The 16,764-nt window shown below is 31.9% G+C and overlaps 2 protein-coding genes across 2 annotated transcripts; one reads left to right on the forward strand and one right to left on the reverse strand.

The window, feature by feature from the left end:
* Nucleotides 1–2,581: 2,581 nt before the first annotated feature.
* On the forward strand, nt 2,582–5,414 carry LOC114420047 (vesicle-associated membrane protein 724). Its single transcript, XM_028385890.1, has 5 exons — nt 2,582–2,864; nt 3,592–3,733; nt 3,850–3,970; nt 4,832–4,894; nt 4,970–5,414. The coding sequence occupies exons 1-5, from the start codon at nt 2,675–2,677 to the stop codon at nt 5,117–5,119; spliced, it is 666 nt and encodes a 221-aa protein (XP_028241691.1). The 5' UTR covers nt 2,582–2,674; the 3' UTR covers nt 5,120–5,414.
* Nucleotides 5,415–9,110: 3,696 nt separating this feature from the next.
* LOC114420048 (flowering-promoting factor 1-like protein 3) lies at nt 9,111–9,996 on the reverse strand. The gene has a single exon (XM_028385891.1). It carries the CDS (start codon nt 9,897–9,899, stop codon nt 9,570–9,572), a length of 330 nt encoding a protein of 109 aa, XP_028241692.1. The 5' UTR covers nt 9,900–9,996; the 3' UTR covers nt 9,111–9,569.
* Nucleotides 9,997–16,764: the final 6,768 nt, after the last annotated feature.

Raw genomic sequence — 16,764 nt, forward strand, 5'->3', positions numbered from 1 at the left:
GGTGATTGGAACTCCACTTGTCATCGCAATTGTAGCATAGACCTCTCTCTCGACGGAACGCCATTTCTTCCGGTGTCCGCTGCACGTACGGAGGTTTTGGTTTCGTGTTTGGGATAGAGGAGGATGGTGACGGTGAAGGATGAGAAGAACGCTGTGGTGGAGGTCTTCTATCGCGGAGTTTATCCTCTTGTAACTTCGCGAGCGCGGTGGCCTGAAGGAGAGATATAGGTTGGAGAGCGAGTACCTCTCGTCGGAGCTCCGGGACTAGACCTGAAATAAAGCAGCTTAATAGGAAGGGTGGGGGGAGACCTACCACACGATTAGCCAAACGTTCAAATTCTGTTAAGTATTCATTCACAGATCCGCGTTGAACCAATTTGAATAGCGCGCCTTTTGGATCATCATAGAAAGTTGGTGCAAATCGTGACTCTAAAGCTTGAAGGAAGCCTTGCCATGAAGTGATCAAACCATTGGTAAACATCCACTGGTACCAGCTGAGGGCGGCGCCGTCAAGGTACAGGGAAGCCACGGTGATACGTTCCTCCTCCGGTGTGTGCTGGTACTGGAAGAGCTGGTTCATCTTGAATATCCAGCCCATGGGATCACGGCCGTCAAAACGAGGGATATCGAGTTTGACTGTGTTGCGATGGCCGTTGGTGTTGCTGACGGAGGTCTGGTTCTGGTGCTCGTCGCGTAACCGTAGGTGATCCAGTATAGAGTCTACCTTATCGGAGATGTTGGTGTAGCGTTCGTTGAGGTTGGCTTGGCTATTGGTGAGGCGCGCGATCGCATCTTCTAAGCGGTCCGTGGTCGTCTTCCTGGTCCCGTGGTCAGCCATGGCGATGGCGGCGGCAGGTCGGACCACTTGTTACATTCACGGCGGAGTTAGAGGGAGGGAAGAGAAGTGAGGAGAGAGATAGGGTTCCCTTATTCGAGGTAGGGTCCTCCTGGAACTAAATTTTGGAAGCTTGTTCTTATCCTTATTATGGAATATTCAGCACCTATATATTGCTGAGATACAAGCGTGTAACGGAATGCAAAGATCTAACAAACTCCTAACAGCTTTATCAGCACGTGCTTTAATGGGTAAGAAGCATGCATGCATGCATGTGTAACTCGTGAATGTGTGAGTTGACTCGGGAGTGTATGTGTGAGTTAACTCGTGAATGCATGAGTAGCTAACTAACATAATCCTGTAAGTATCTAGGCTTAGTTATAGCACGTGCGGGTCTCGTGGGCACAACAGAAGCATCTTCATGAGTGTTATCTTCTTCTTCGTGAACCTGGTTGCTAACAGATTCTTTTGTAGACTGTATTTAATTATGACCTTAAGGTCACTATTGAAAGATTTATGTTGATAAAGTGTTATTTTTAATTATTGTCTTTTAAGATACTGTTGATAGATTTCTCGTAATAATATGTTTTTGTTTTTTTTTCTCTATTATTTTTACCGTCCATATTTTACTTTATTTATTTTGTCAGATTTTTTGTTTGTTGTTACTCAAATTCTATCCTATAAATGTTATTCTAATTGAAATGTGTAGATATTATTTTCAAATTACTTGATTCTTTTAATATATTTTTTTCAAAAACTAGTATTAATCTACTTAAAATCAAAATTTTCAAAATCAATTCAAGTGCTTTGCTACTTGCTAGGGTTTAAGAAAACAACACTCTGTAGAAAGAGGAGTTATATATTTTAAAAAAATACATACATGTACAATGTGTTTTTTTTTTCTGTTAACCCTTCGGTTAATCCAAAAAAAAAAATATCTTATTAATCCAAAGTTCATTTAGAAGAAAAATAAGCAAAATCTAATTAAATAGTATTTTTGTTAAAGGTTGAACTTAAGTATTATATGATAGACTATGTTCGATTAAGATGATGAAAATAAAAAAAAAAATATTTAAAGTAAAGAAAATTATAAATAGTATGAAATTTATGTGGGATCTTTTCTATTTCCTTCTGCTAAACACACTGATACTAATCGAGGAAAGCAATTTTCTAGAATTGTTCTTTAAATATATAGATCTAAATTTTAAAAATTCTTATGACAGGATCCGAATCCAATATTAAGAGGCAGTGTGGTTAAGTAAGGAACAAATCCAATCAAATCAACAAAACCGGGGGAAAAGTAATAAAGCAAACACCAAACTCTCCCCCAGTTCCCTGCTACTTTTACTTAATTACTATTATATACATTTTATTAAAAAGTTTAATAGTCTGAACTCGTGATTAAAAATCTTATAATCCCTGTAGTGCTGTTGAACGTCCATTATAGATAGATTTCTTTTGAAACACGGTCAAAGCCAGTCAATAATTCCAGCTAAAAAATAATTCAATTTATTAATACTTATTATATTTTCGGATGTGAAGAGATCTAATTTACTTGATCGATGAATTATTATAAATTTTCTCAAATTAATTCATACGGATAAAACTAATTATATTTTCAGATGAGAAACGCCTATCAGCCAGCCATTGTATTCTCCAACAATTAATAAAGTACCATGGAAAAGAGTAAATTAATTGATTTCTTACTTTCAAACGAAGAAAAAGAAGAAACCAAACGCGGCCAAGTTGCTGATATAAAGCAACTCAAGCAAGTAGACTAAAAGCTCTCTCTCTCTCTCTCTGCTTCCGAGTTCCGAGTTGCGAGTTGCAGAGAGAGCAATGAGTCAGGAATCGTTTATATATAGCTTCGTGGCTCGGGGGACGATGGTGTTAGCCGAGTACACCGAGTTCACTGGGAACTTCCCTGCAATTGCAGCTCAGTGCCTCCAGAAACTACCCTCTTCCAATAACAAGTTCACCTACAATTGCGACCACCACACCTTCAATTTTCTCGTCGAAGACGGTTACGGTATTGCCGATCTCTTTTGCTGCATCTTCCCCAGTTTAAGTGCTGGATCTACTCTGTCACATCTAATTGGCACACATATTTCTCTTTTCTTTTCTTTTTTTTGGGCTTTTGAATTGGTTTTCCTTAGTGGGTTTTCTTTACTATTTGGGGTTCCTTCCAAAGTTTTGTTATTTTTTTTTTTCATTTCAATGTTGACACTTGACATGAACAAATGAATGGTGAGAAACGGAATTTGGGTTCTCCTGGTTCAATTAGAGAACAAGTATGGGACAAACATTTTGTGAATGTTTCTTGGGTTGGACTTAGGCTGCCATAGAAACGCATTGGTCTTTGCATGACCATGACGGATGAAGCAACTGCTATCAGTTCCAAATGTTTGTGCCTAACTCCTTATTAGTTTAACCAACCATGCAACCTTTTATATGTTGGACTTCTCATGGTTTCTGAATCAAACTCTCTACTTCCAATTGTAACCTGACCCGATATTTGGAACTCAAGTTTTTAAGGAAAAAATTTATGAGGTCACTATACTTATTTTTATGTATTTCCTTGTGATTTGAACTGGTTTATTGAGTTGCGGGTTTGGATAAAAAGAAAATAAAAATATAAAGTGTTCTGTTGCTGCGCCTTTGTTGTAACACTCAGGCTTACTGAAACATTGAGTTGCACTCTGATGTGGATTTTTGTCTTCTTAATGTTTTACATCTGGGATTAATGTGAATTGCAGCTTACTGTGTTGTTGCCAAGGAATCTGTTAGCAAACAAATCTCTATTGCTTTCCTTGAACGTGTAAAAGCGGACTTTAAGAAAAGATATGGTGGTGGAAAGGCAGACACGGCTGTTGCCAAAAGTCTCAACAAGGAGTTTGGGTATCCTTCTTGAGTTATTTCTTTCCTAGTCACTCATGATGTTCACTGATAATTCAATGCTTGAATAGAAAAGAACTTGTATAAAAAAGGTAAATAATACAGATGCTCATTTGCAGACCAGTTATGAAAGAGCACATGAAGTATATCATAGACCATGCTGAAGAGATTGAAAAGCTAATAAAAGTGAAGGCTCAAGTTTCAGAAGTTAAAAGTATTATGTTAGAGAACATTGATAAGGTATGTTCATGTTTTAGAGTAAGACATGGGATATTTTTCAGATCTTCAGTCATTTCCCCAAGGGCAAGCCTTCGCGCAATGGGTAAAGTTCTGCCTTTGTGACTGGTTGGTCATAGGCTGAGGGAGAGTTTTGGAGCAACAATAAGGTTGTGCCTTTGTGACCGGTTGGTCATGGGCTCAAATCCAGATACAGCCTCTTTGCATATGCAAGGGAAAGATTGTGTGCAATTATCCTCCTCCATACTTTCACAAAGCGAGAGCCTCTAGCACCGGGATATCTTAGTTTCATTTGTAGTCATTTCCCTGTGCTGTTGTCTTATGCATCCTGGTCTAATCTTTAATCCATTGTTAATTATATTGCCCGTTTTATTTGAAATAAATGATCAATGGAGAGGGAAAATATGGATTTGAGGATTGCTATATTACTCATTTGATTGCTTTATTGCAACTTTTGGTGAGTGGTTAGGACTTAGGAAAAAATCATAAAGGCTCTGTCTGCCTCCTCATAATTCTTTCAGAATATTTCTCAAGTTGAAATTTTAGAGCACAATAGAAATACCTGGCCAAGCAATATGCTTCTATACTTGCCCCTTTTCCTCCCTGTAACTATTGTCAGTGAAGATTTTGAATCACAGTTTGGCAATACTTAAATTTTCATTTCACCTTTAAGATTTTCAGTGACTAAATCATAACCTGTTAAATTCTTTATCACTGTAGACATTTTCCTTATATTGTCCTGTTTGCATTAACATCGTTCTACTGAGTTGCCTTAGCTAGATGCATTGATTGCAAAATGTTAAACAAGACAGTCTGACAGTGTAATACATGTGCCAACTTTGGTTTTGCTATAAATACTTTCAGGCCATTGATAGAGGAGAAAATCTAACTATTCTGGCGGACAAGACAGAGACTTTGCACTCACAAGTAAGTTGGATAAGGTTTGACAGCTATCATTTGGAATCTTATGTTTTCTAGGCTGAAGGATCTCCAAATTTTCAGGCCCAGGAATTCAAAAAGCAAGGAACTCATGTCCGTCGGAAGATGTGGTATCAGAACATGAAAATCAAATTGGTTGTTCTTGGAATTTTGTTGCTTTTGGTCCTGGTTATCTGGCTTTCTGTTTGCCATGGATTCAACTGCGCAAACTAGAAACAAATGAAAGTTTATGGATAGGTATTTAAATGATGTTTAAAGAGCAATTTCTTAAAAGCTTTAGCAAGAATCTGCTTAGAAGGGGGGAGTTTGGCAACTGGAGAAAAAGTTTCCTACCTTCTTTATTTGTTGATAATCATATACGATATTCTTGGAAATTCTTAAGAGAAAGGAGATCGGGTGTATTTGTAATGTATCATATGCTGGACTGTTTGGTCTTGTCAAACAATATAGTTGTAATTTGCTTCTCTTTTCTTCTTTATTTTAAATATAGAAAAATGTTATTAACTTAGCCTCTCGTTTAAACAATTAATTTGATCCCCCTAAATCTGGATTTTTCGTCTTCTCTTCAGTCTTTAAAGCATCCATTTATGAAAATTCTAAGAAATTTGTTGTTAATTTGTGGATGCGTAGTTTACCTAGGCGAAGCAACAAATAAATAATGACATTGTCAAGCCTACACGATTTGTGTATTGTGTGTCTAACGTTTCAGAAGATCTACTTTGAAGGGGTTCAACCTCTAACCACAATATTAAACCTTCACCTTTCTGTTTCCCACAGTTTTATAAAACTTATTCGTTCATACCATATACTAGAAAAAAAGAAGAAGAAGAAGAAGAAGAAGAAAGAAGACCAATTCAGGCTCCTTAACTAACAAAAATGTAAGTATGCTCAATAGAAGAAAATGGTAATAAAAAATGTCACGTGTGTACTAGATGGCCCCCTCTAAAGGGTCAGAAATATAGATGTCGATTCGTCATTCACTTTTATTGAGTTTTTTTTACTGGGCTTTTATTGTGCTTATATAAGGTCACATTTGTTATATAAAAAAAACAGTTTACACACGAAACATTGAAATTGTTTTTGTTCAGGTAAAGTATTTAACAAATATTTATAGAAAAAAATAAAATGAATCAAACTTTTCCATAAATTAAAATCAAGTCATGCACTTTAGTTTTTTTGAAAAATGAGATAAACAAATTCATTTTAATTGATGAATAAATGAGTTATTTTATCTATTTATTTTCTTGTCCTGCAAGTATTTGGTGATAAGATTGCATCTTAATCACATTTCAGTACTAGCAACTAACTAGCTCTGGGACAAGTTTCTCTTGGACTCTTATTTTATCTATTTATTTTCTTCTCCTCTTTTCAAATAATAAGAAAGTTTATGACATTACACATGTTTGCCTCGCCCCGTGAGGGGAACTTCCTGAAACAATAAAATGAAGAAGAAAAAAGCGAAACTTGAATTGGATGTGCAAAGGGACATGGAAAGTCACAAAAGCTAAACACGTACCATATAGAAGACAAACAGAAAATCTGTCCCGTTCTTTATACGTTTGGGATAAAAGTAAAAACCACGTAGATATATTACTCAATCCTGTTGACCTTCATGCATATATATATGAAACTCACATCTCAATAAAATGGAATATCGTTGCCGTTTAAATCCAGAACGGCAGATACTGCACGTCATTTAAATATTATAATACTTTTATTTCATTTTTCGTTTTTAAAAAGTTATAAATCAATTTTCACAATTTTTTTTCTTCTTTCCCATATAGTTTTTATGTTAGGATTTTTTATTCTTTGTCTGCTACCTATTGCTTTTGTTTACTTTTTGGTTTTTACAAATACTTTGAATTTTTATCTAGCTTCCTTTCTTAATTTTTTTTAATAATATTCAAAAGAACTAAATAAAAGATGGGATATTATGGAAATTTTTAAAAAATGATATTTAATGGATAAAACAAATAAAAGACTAATATTGTGGTATGAGGTCCAAAACTATTTCTAATATCCCGCGTTGAAAAAAGTAATAAAAAAAAGATGAAAAAAAAAAAGAATTAAAGTGAACCCAAGGGAAGGAATTAGTTTTATAGTGAACGAATAAAATCTGTATGAATATAGTACACACAAAAAATAAAGTGTATGAATAGGAACTCACTAAATTTAAACTTGGTTATGGAAATTTCTGAGAGGTATAGTCTCGTGCGGGTTAGGTTGGACACCACTTACCGCAATTATAAAGACGAAGAAGAAAAAAGAATCGCAAAAAAGAAAGCGTTTTTTAAACATAAAAATGAATAATTAAAAGTGTTTTAGGAATATTTTTAAAACGTGCACATATAAAATAAAGATTAAATGAAAAAATAATTATAAGTAAATCCAATGTTAAATATAATATTTTTTTTTAGCTAAATGACTTATTTGATATTTTATTTTTTTTCAATTTAATTATTTATCTTTTAAAAAATTTAATTTGATATTTTATTTTATTTGTTGCTCAATTTAATCTTTAATTTCTTTTAAAAAATTATTTGGTCCTTAATGTTAGTATTTTTTATTTTTTTATTTTTCAGTTTATTTAAGATTGACGTAATTAATTATTTAAAAATAATTTTTTAATTTATTTTTCCCTTTCCCTCCACTTTATTTTTTTTAAAAAGAATCTATTTTTAAACAATTAACAATGTCATTCTCAAATAGATTGAAAAATTAAGCTAACTGAAAGAAAACTAAAATAAATAATCAAAATAATTTTTTTAAAAAATTATGATTAAACTGAATAAAAAATAAACATTTAAATTTATTTATTTTTAAATAAAAGATCAAATTAAACTAAAAAATTAAGATAAAAAATTAAATAGATTATTTCACTACGCTGAATAAATTACAAAATCCTTCACCTGAGTCCGGTTTATAGACACGTGTCCGGCTGTAAAAAGTTGGTGTTTACTCTTTAAGAAAACAAAGAAAAGTCAAATTGTCAACAATCGAATCTAGTCACACGTGATCTAAATTTCGGCCATCTCTATCTCTTATCATCCATGCACGAGCGAGAATCGCTCCTCTTCGTAGCTATCGTAAGGGCAACAATTTATAATTTTTTTATTTATTTTATATTTTCTCTACAAATATGTAATTTCTGCATATAACTCAAAACTATTCGTGCTTAAATTATTCATCCATACATGTTAAATTAAAATGAGTTTTTATGTGGTTGACATAAGTAATATAACTATATACCATTCCTAAATTTTTCAAATTTTAATTTATTTAAATTATTTAAGCGTATATTTTATGATTTTAAATATTTTATTTTTTATATAAATTTGTACATTCTTATTTTGTAAACTAAATCATTTTGCACTGACTATGCATAAAATATTTGTTCTTAAATCGTATATTTGTATAATATTTTTTTATTTTTTCTTCTTCTTTGTGTTGTATCACATTACTTAAGTGTTAAGCCTTAATATATACACTTCAATGATATAAACATTCATTTTAAAACAAAAATGATTTTCTTTCTATTTTTTCTTCTTATCAGATCATATGATCACATCACTTATCATATATTTCACACTTCTTTTTCTTCTATTTCTATCTATTTTGGATGTAAGTTAGGGTGTCACAAAACATTATTCTTTTTATTTTATTTTATTTCATCTCTCTCTTCATCTAGTGAATGGCTTATGCTTTTTATTTATCTATTGAAGAGGGAAATTCGCTTGTGCTTTTCCTTACAGAAACTAGAAACTAGATTGGCACACGAGTGTGCATAAAAATTTCACCGACATCCGTCAATTTTACTCATCATCGTATGTGATCGATCATGCATGATCAAAAGGTCACCCAGAATCAGAGTCATCATATTAGCTTATCAGCTAAATCTGTTATATATCAATAATTATAATTGAACAACAGTGCAAACAATTCATTAACGTTCATTATTTCTTTTTATCTCTTTTTTTTATCACATTATACCATTGATTATATATATACACTTTTTATGTGCTCTCTTTGTCTACTAGCTAGCATGAGGGTTCTATACATCATTTTTGTATGTATATTGGTGCAAATAACATGGTAGAAGATATCCAAATGAATAAAATGAACTTCTTACAAGGGAAATGTGTGTATATCGTTCAATTCTGACGAAAATTATAAATGCCTTCAGTGTGAATATTTAGCAGTGCAATAGAGAAAAAACTCAAAAATTTATATTATTGCAGAATGACTAAAATTTTACAACAGAACACACGTAAATGACACCCAGTCCTCACAAATTAATCACGAATCAGACCCTACCTATATATACCTAAACATAAACATTAATTTATAATCAGAACATAAACTCACACTCACCTAGACAGTCCAATTAAATACCCAAGTCAATGTCACAATGAAATGGACACAGACTTCCACCCTCTCCATGGCCACAAGTCCAAAATCAGACATTCAAAAACCAACACATGGACGAAGCTAACTAATGAAAATGAAAAGGGACAATTAAAGGAATCATGAGTAGTAGTACACAAAGTCACAAACACTGACACTGGACAGTAGTAGCACGCAGGGTGCCCTGGCCGAAGGCCTTGCAAGGGGTTGTTTGTTTGGTCCCTATATGTTTGTTGTCTTGTCTCTTCCCTACCCTACCCTACATGTCCCTAACTTCAAAAGCGTTCTTGTTCTTCACCACTATGTCATACATGTGCATGGGCTTGAACTTGTTGAAATCTCTCGGCAGGGAAATAAGGTGCACGGTGGAGCGTTTGTGGAATTGAAGAAGATCAGCGTCGTCATAGTAACGCTCCCACCCAAGTGAATACAGTTTTTGCTCTAACACCGCATAAGAGGTGATAACCTCATTGCTTGCTCTATGAACAAGCACCTTCCTTCTTCCTCCACGGCTTCCCTCCACTGCCTCACCCCCAGGGTTCTCCACCAGCCTCACCACACCGTTCTTGAAAACCCAAACCCCAGACATTCTTAATTAATATTACTACACAACAAGATATGATGAAGATTTTGAAGAGTGTGTGAGTGTGTGTTTTATTTGGAGGTTTGTAGGGGGAGAATATGGTGTGTAATGTATATATAGGTGTGAGGATGAGAAAGTTTCACGGTGGAATTATTTTATTTGTTATGTACCCCATATATATGAAGGGTATATGGGGGAGAATGGAAGATATATAAAAAAAAAATGTTTGATGAACAATCATTCTACTACGAGATACTTATGAAGAAAGAAGAAAAAGAAAAAAAATATAAATATAATAAAATTTATAATGTGAAAAAAAAGAAAAAGAAAAAATGAGAAATATTGATAAGAATGTTTAAAATAAGAAAATATTTGTAATCATTAATTAATATATAAATAGTGGGCGCGGTGTTTGTGTTTGGACGTGAATACAGCTAAGGTAGGACCCAGGGAGGAAGAGTCCTAAGCGAAAGGTGTATTTGGGGACAGGGTGTTTGGGAAGAGGGTGGGGGCCTAGGTTATTCATTTCATCAATTATCATAATCGGATTGGGGGAATCCTCATTCACTTTTCCATTTGCGTACTCTTAAGTATTCTAACCCCACGCCTTCAGAATCTGTGTTTTGTTTGGCGGTGAATGACTTCTTCTAGAACAGCATAATAAATAAAATAACAACTCAGTTAAAGAAAAAGTACATACAGACATACAGTAATATTGAGTATAAAACACATTCACTTGCTGCTTGGTGCTTACCAGAAACTATATATATATATATACATGAACAGAGCATGTCAACCATTGAATCTAGAGAGGGATAAGATTTATAATGTGATAAGAAAAAAGAGATAAAAAAAAAGGTGTTAGTGGAGTATTTAAAATAATAAAATGTTTGTGTATTATTACTGTGCATAAAAAAAATTACGTTGAGGGAATGAAAATGTGCTATATATCTAGCAAATCAAGCTCTCCTTAATTGGTCAGCGACTAGTGGGGCTATTTCAATAAAATTGTATCATAAAGTGGTGAAGAAAACTATATGAGAGGAGAGGGAGGGTGGGGGGCGAGTGTATAATTTGGACTTGAATGGTTATGGAATCAATTTCTTCAAGTAGAAAGAAGATGCTCAAATAAATAGTATACGCTTTTCCAAAAGTGTTCATATGGTTTGTGGGGAACATGTAGTGGGTGTAGGGACCAAAGATGAAAGGAATTGATTTCAATTAATTCTGGTCGTTAATTGGTGTGATAATAACATTGCTGAATAGCATTAGGACACACAAGTATATATTTGTAGGGGGGAAGGTTTTCCAAGCATTAGTTTTTTGTTTTTGTTGCCTAACTATTATACTATATGCTAATTTATACTTTCGCCGTAAAAATGTTTCGCTTGCCTAACTAGTTTTGACGATGCACATTGCCAGCCTTCAATTTATATTACTATAATTTGTGTCGGAGGGATTTCGATGATAACGGAGAATAATAAACTTTCTCACTTTCAAACCCAAGTCCCTATGTTTGAATTTTAGAAATGACTATACGAAGGTCCTGTGTGACTATATGTGTTTGTGTATGAATGTAAATAAAGGGAAAATATATATCAGTTGAGTTTTTTTTCTTTTTCTTTTACAATATCAGGTGAGAGTGTGAAGTTAACCAATCTTAAATACTACTAAATAATAAAAATAAAAATTAATGATTGTTTTTACCCCTCGCACAGTCACACTTTTAAATACATGAACCATACATATAAAATTATGTATGTGTGCTCGCTCGTACACTTACACTTATGTATGTGTGTACGAGTAAATGATATTCTTACCCAACTTTCTCTCTCGTTTTTTTTTTTTTGTTAGAACTTTCTTTCTGGTTATACAGGAAAAATGTTTTGTATGCTTGTGCGACGCGCTCACACTCATGTATGTGCAAATGCAAATAATATTTCTTAGGCAACTTTCTTTCAATTTGTACGTACACTAAAAATTTTAGGTAGATCTGACAAATTTAGAAGTTATTATGGCATGGATATCTATAATTATCTGTCCAAACTGAAGCTCTAAACTTGTCCTAGCTAGAAGATTTAGAAGATCGATAAAGACTCCTATCGTCTGAATTTAAACCTATAATCTATCTTAGCACAAAACTCAAAACTCAGTCTAACAATTAATTATCGGTACAGAGGTAGCATCAATTATTATCCAATTACTGTATTTTAACTGCCCATTGAAATTCAATTGTCTTCATGACCTATGCAAAATTTGGTTCCTTTAGTTTTGTGGAGATTTCCATTTTATTTTTTAGGCACCAATTAGTAGTTCGATGACTTTAAAACACCACAAAGTTGAGTTTTACTCCTACAAAAGTTTAGACAAATTCTATTAGATTTAAAAATTATGTAAGCATCAACATAAATGTTAGACTGATTTCTAATTAGGTTTGTGTCAATCTAATTTATAGTAAAAAGGAGAAATATGCTTAGAAGAGCGAACATCATAAATATTACTAATCAAACTGATAAGGAAAAGCCTAACCAAAAGGCTAACTTATTAAACATAAAAACTTCATGGCTTAAAAATCACATATCCAATAAAAGAATGACTTATACCACATTAATTAACTTTTTTATTTACTCACATTAAACTGATAATATACATTTAACGCTAGCTAGAATCCAATCTGACCCAACCTAATCAAAGTTGAGGCATTAAAGTTGTAGTCCTTTAGGGCATACATACTCAGTAACCCAACACCATGATCTTGACTGTGCTTCAATTTGCTACCTCCTCCTTGTGCCACACGGTCCTATGATGCAGACGTATACACAGACCAAAGTTCTATATTTCCTTCTCATGACAAAGATTTAATTTGTTGGTGTCTTTCCTAGTCTGTCATTTTCTCTCGAATTCCTTTTGAATCCCATTGGGCCACCGTTGACACTCTTATAGCTGGTATATATCTCTTCTGTCAATTTAGTTCGTAATTTATAAAAATTCTTTGTAATTAACTTGAAATTTTCGCTCAAATTATTCTTGAATTTGTCTGGTATAATATTCTTCTCTAGAAGTTTATGTTAAAAGTGAAGTAATCAACGTAAGTACTTATATCAAATACTCACGGAAAGAACAACCAAATTAAATTCATTGAAGGTAATTCATGACGTAGACCATGAGGTGGCATGCATTCTTTCTACCCACAACCATGCACAGCTGCCAGCCTCCCATAATTTTGATTCCCAATATATCCAAAAACATTTCCAAGTTGAGGTTTCTTGATAAGCCACATCAGATTCACGATTACTTTTTTGGATTTTGCCCCTTTATTTTGTCTATGATAAAGTTATTCGATCGTATAGAACATATATCTATCTATCCTTAGTGACAAAACAACCTATTTTTAAAACATGTTGTTACAATTGTTTAATCTCATGTGACAGGAAATCATAAAGGACTATACTCCACGATAAACGGAATGCTTCCTCCAGTACTACACATGTATTATGTTTATACATTCATCTATCAAGCCTTCCTTTGTGATTTGTCCCAATATATAGTAAAGCTAGTCAGAGACAAAATACTACTCTGAACAAAGATACTTGCTCGTATCATCAACATCCTTCACAGATGTATATGTCTTTCCATATTAGCCTCTTCTTTTAAAAGAAAGACTATGATCCATCTAGTCACAAAAAGATCTTGTTGGCTAGGGCTTCGCGTACAGTCGGTGCCAAAGATAATCAATTAATTAAAGAACCCAAAACTTTTAATTTATGCCTAGTCATTCCCTTGTAGTATTATTTTTCATGCATTAAGGATATTATATTTCTCAACAAAAAAAGACTAATTTTTTCTTTAAAAAAATTAAGGATAATCTTTTTATTAGTATGAAGTGTAAAAATTTCAGTGAAGTCTTTTTCTTATATATATACTACATTACTATGAATCAAATTCTAATAAGTAATTAATTAAGAGGCTCAGTTACCAACTATATAGCGGTCTTTATTTTCTGATATATATCATGTTCTAATTAATCCTCTCGTTATAATAAAAAAAGGAAATAAAAATAAAAAAATTTGCAGAGTTAAAAACAATTATATTCGAAAAGTAATTAGATAATGTAGCAAATAAATGAAAAAAAAAATCAACACCATTACTTTTCATGTCTAATATCAGTAATGCAACATCCGTGCAACTGTCTACTTTGAAAATCATTTTAACAATCATTGTTCCATTAATTAAAATAAAAACAGCCCTGGTTTAAATGTTCAATAATTTTGCAGTGAATAATAAATAAAGTTAAATATATTTTTATTTCCCGTAAAATTAAATGAGCAAATTTTGTCTTGATCCTGTGAATGTTTTTTTTTTCTTTTCATTCTCCTAAAATAAAAAGTCAATATTTTCTGTCCCTCTACTGTCATATATGACATTAATTGACTATTTATGTGTCTAAGGGAAGGTCATGATCGACATGGATCATATGGGTTAAATTTAGAAATTGTGAAAACTGAAAAAATACTTGTTTATAAATTTAAACTAAAGAAAAACAATCCGGTTAGATTAAATTAAGAAGAGAGTTCCCATAAAAAAAATAAGAAGATATATATATTGATGATTGTCCCATTGTGCTGAAGGTAGCCTATATATACAGATCTGATCATATTAATTATTTTACTTAAAAAAATAGTTAATAACTTGTCTGTTTCAATGAATTATCGATTCAAAAATAATATTACAAAAAATTTCTATTTCTTGGGTTCATGAAATTATGTTATGTTAAGTTGGGTCGCAATAAAGTAAAGAATTTAAGAAAAGGAGAGAAAAGATTGAAATTTAAATTGACCAAAAAGGAAAGAATTTACGAAAAGGAGAGAAAAGATTGAAATTTAAATTGACCAAAAAGGTGAAAAGAAGGAAAAATTTTGCTTCTAAAAGTCTATTTTTCTTTTTCTTTTTTTTATTTTCTCTTTAACCAAAAAACAATATTGTTATCTATAAAAAAAATTCTTTATTTTTTTTCCATCCAACCAAATGTATCATTAGTGTTTGCTTAAGTTATGAATTGTTAATTTACTTCAACTAAAAACAAATGAATATAAAGAGAGCGCCTTGGAAAAAAATGAAAATTTTTAAGTGTAATAAAACATGTAATTGAATATTAATCTCATAATTGATCTAAAGATATTTTAGAATCCTACTAAAGAGAGACTTTTATTAGATGGTTAAAAAAAAGTCATCCTCTTGTTATATGTGGCTTAGTTTAATTGCAGCCGCTATACTTTTTTCCCACCAAATTAACTCAAACTCTACGCATTACGCATCCATATAGCATATGTCCATGAATTACGTACTATATTTTTTGTTACGTCATAAATGTTTAAAATATTATTTATTTTATTTTATTTTTTTAACCTTCTTCGACAAGCATATAGCTTGAGTGTATAAACACCATTTTCATACAATTCAATTTTGTACTTAACCTTAAAAGGGGAATTTTGCTGAAACATATATATTTTGTTTTTCAAATTATCATCTCCTCAATCAAATTTTGCGCATCTTAAATATTAAAGGATGATGGCCCCGCTTATGTGTATGAACTTATTCTCCATTTCTACTAGGATTAGTTTTAAAAAGGAAAAAAAAAAAAAACTGATTTGGCTTATGAAGTTATAATATAAAAAACAAATGCATATAATCAGATACCGATGAGAATTTTTCAACAAATGAGAAAAGAAAAGAAGGGTGAGGAATTTTGTGATAGAAAAGAATAAGATTAAAGCTAACGGAGAACTATTTGTTTGCTTATCAGTTGTTAGGTTTATGCCTAACTTTGATTATAAATGATGGAATGGGGGAACTTACATTCATTTCGAGAATAAAGCGCTAAACATAAGGAATGTTGGATCAATTCTCTCACAAGGCCATCTTAAGAGAATTTTCTTGTCATATTCCTTTTTACCAAAAAATAAAAAAAGTACAAACAAATATCTGATTAAAGAATCGAAACTAATGTGCAGATGAGGATTTGATCTTTATTTTAATGTCTAGCTAGGTTTATATAATTTAAAGCAATTGCTTGTTAGTGTCCTTTGTTATTAATCCTTCTGTGCGTGTGATGCGTGAAATAATGTAAAATGAAATTGGTAAAAATATTAAAATAATTTTTGGTAACTGCCATACATCTTGTATAAGTGAGTTTTCATATATAAAAATCAATTCATGTATTTAATATACTATCTCTATTCCTTTTTAAGTCGTTTTTCACAAAAATTCTGTTCCTTTTTATTTGTCATCATTTTAAAAATTCAAAACAACATTGATTACTATTTTATCAAAGTATGTCCTTAAAGTGAGAGAAAAAAAATGAAGAATAATGATATTGACAAAGAAATTAATCATTAAGATGGACAAAGAATATAATTTAGCAAATTACATGATAATTTTATTAACAATAACTTTAATTACATTTCTTAATTCTTATCTTACAACTTTAAATGGAACTCTTTCCGTAAAAAAAATAATCTTTAAATGGAACTCAATTAAAAAGAAACTTCGATAATATTTCAATTAAGGATCTAGAATATGTATTGGTGCATACCACATATCCACATGCAATATTGAAAGGGCTTATTAAGGCTTAAAAATGATAACTTTCATATTATTAACTGACAAAAAAAATACTGAGTTTAAAGTTTTCAGTTCATATTTGGAAATAAATCGTTTTAGGTTTTTTTTTTTTAATTTCATTTATAAGAAATTTATTAAAGTTTTTTTTTCATCTTGGAATAAACAATACGCTTGTGTTCACGAATCATAAAAAATTGTTAGTTTTATATAAATAAATAACTAATCATCTGCATTTAATCGTTTTAGTCAG

The sequence above is a fragment of the Glycine soja genome, chromosome 7 (assembly GCF_004193775.1).
Source record: "Glycine soja cultivar W05 chromosome 7, ASM419377v2, whole genome shotgun sequence".
Lineage (NCBI taxonomy): Eukaryota > Viridiplantae > Streptophyta > Magnoliopsida > Fabales > Fabaceae > Glycine > Glycine soja.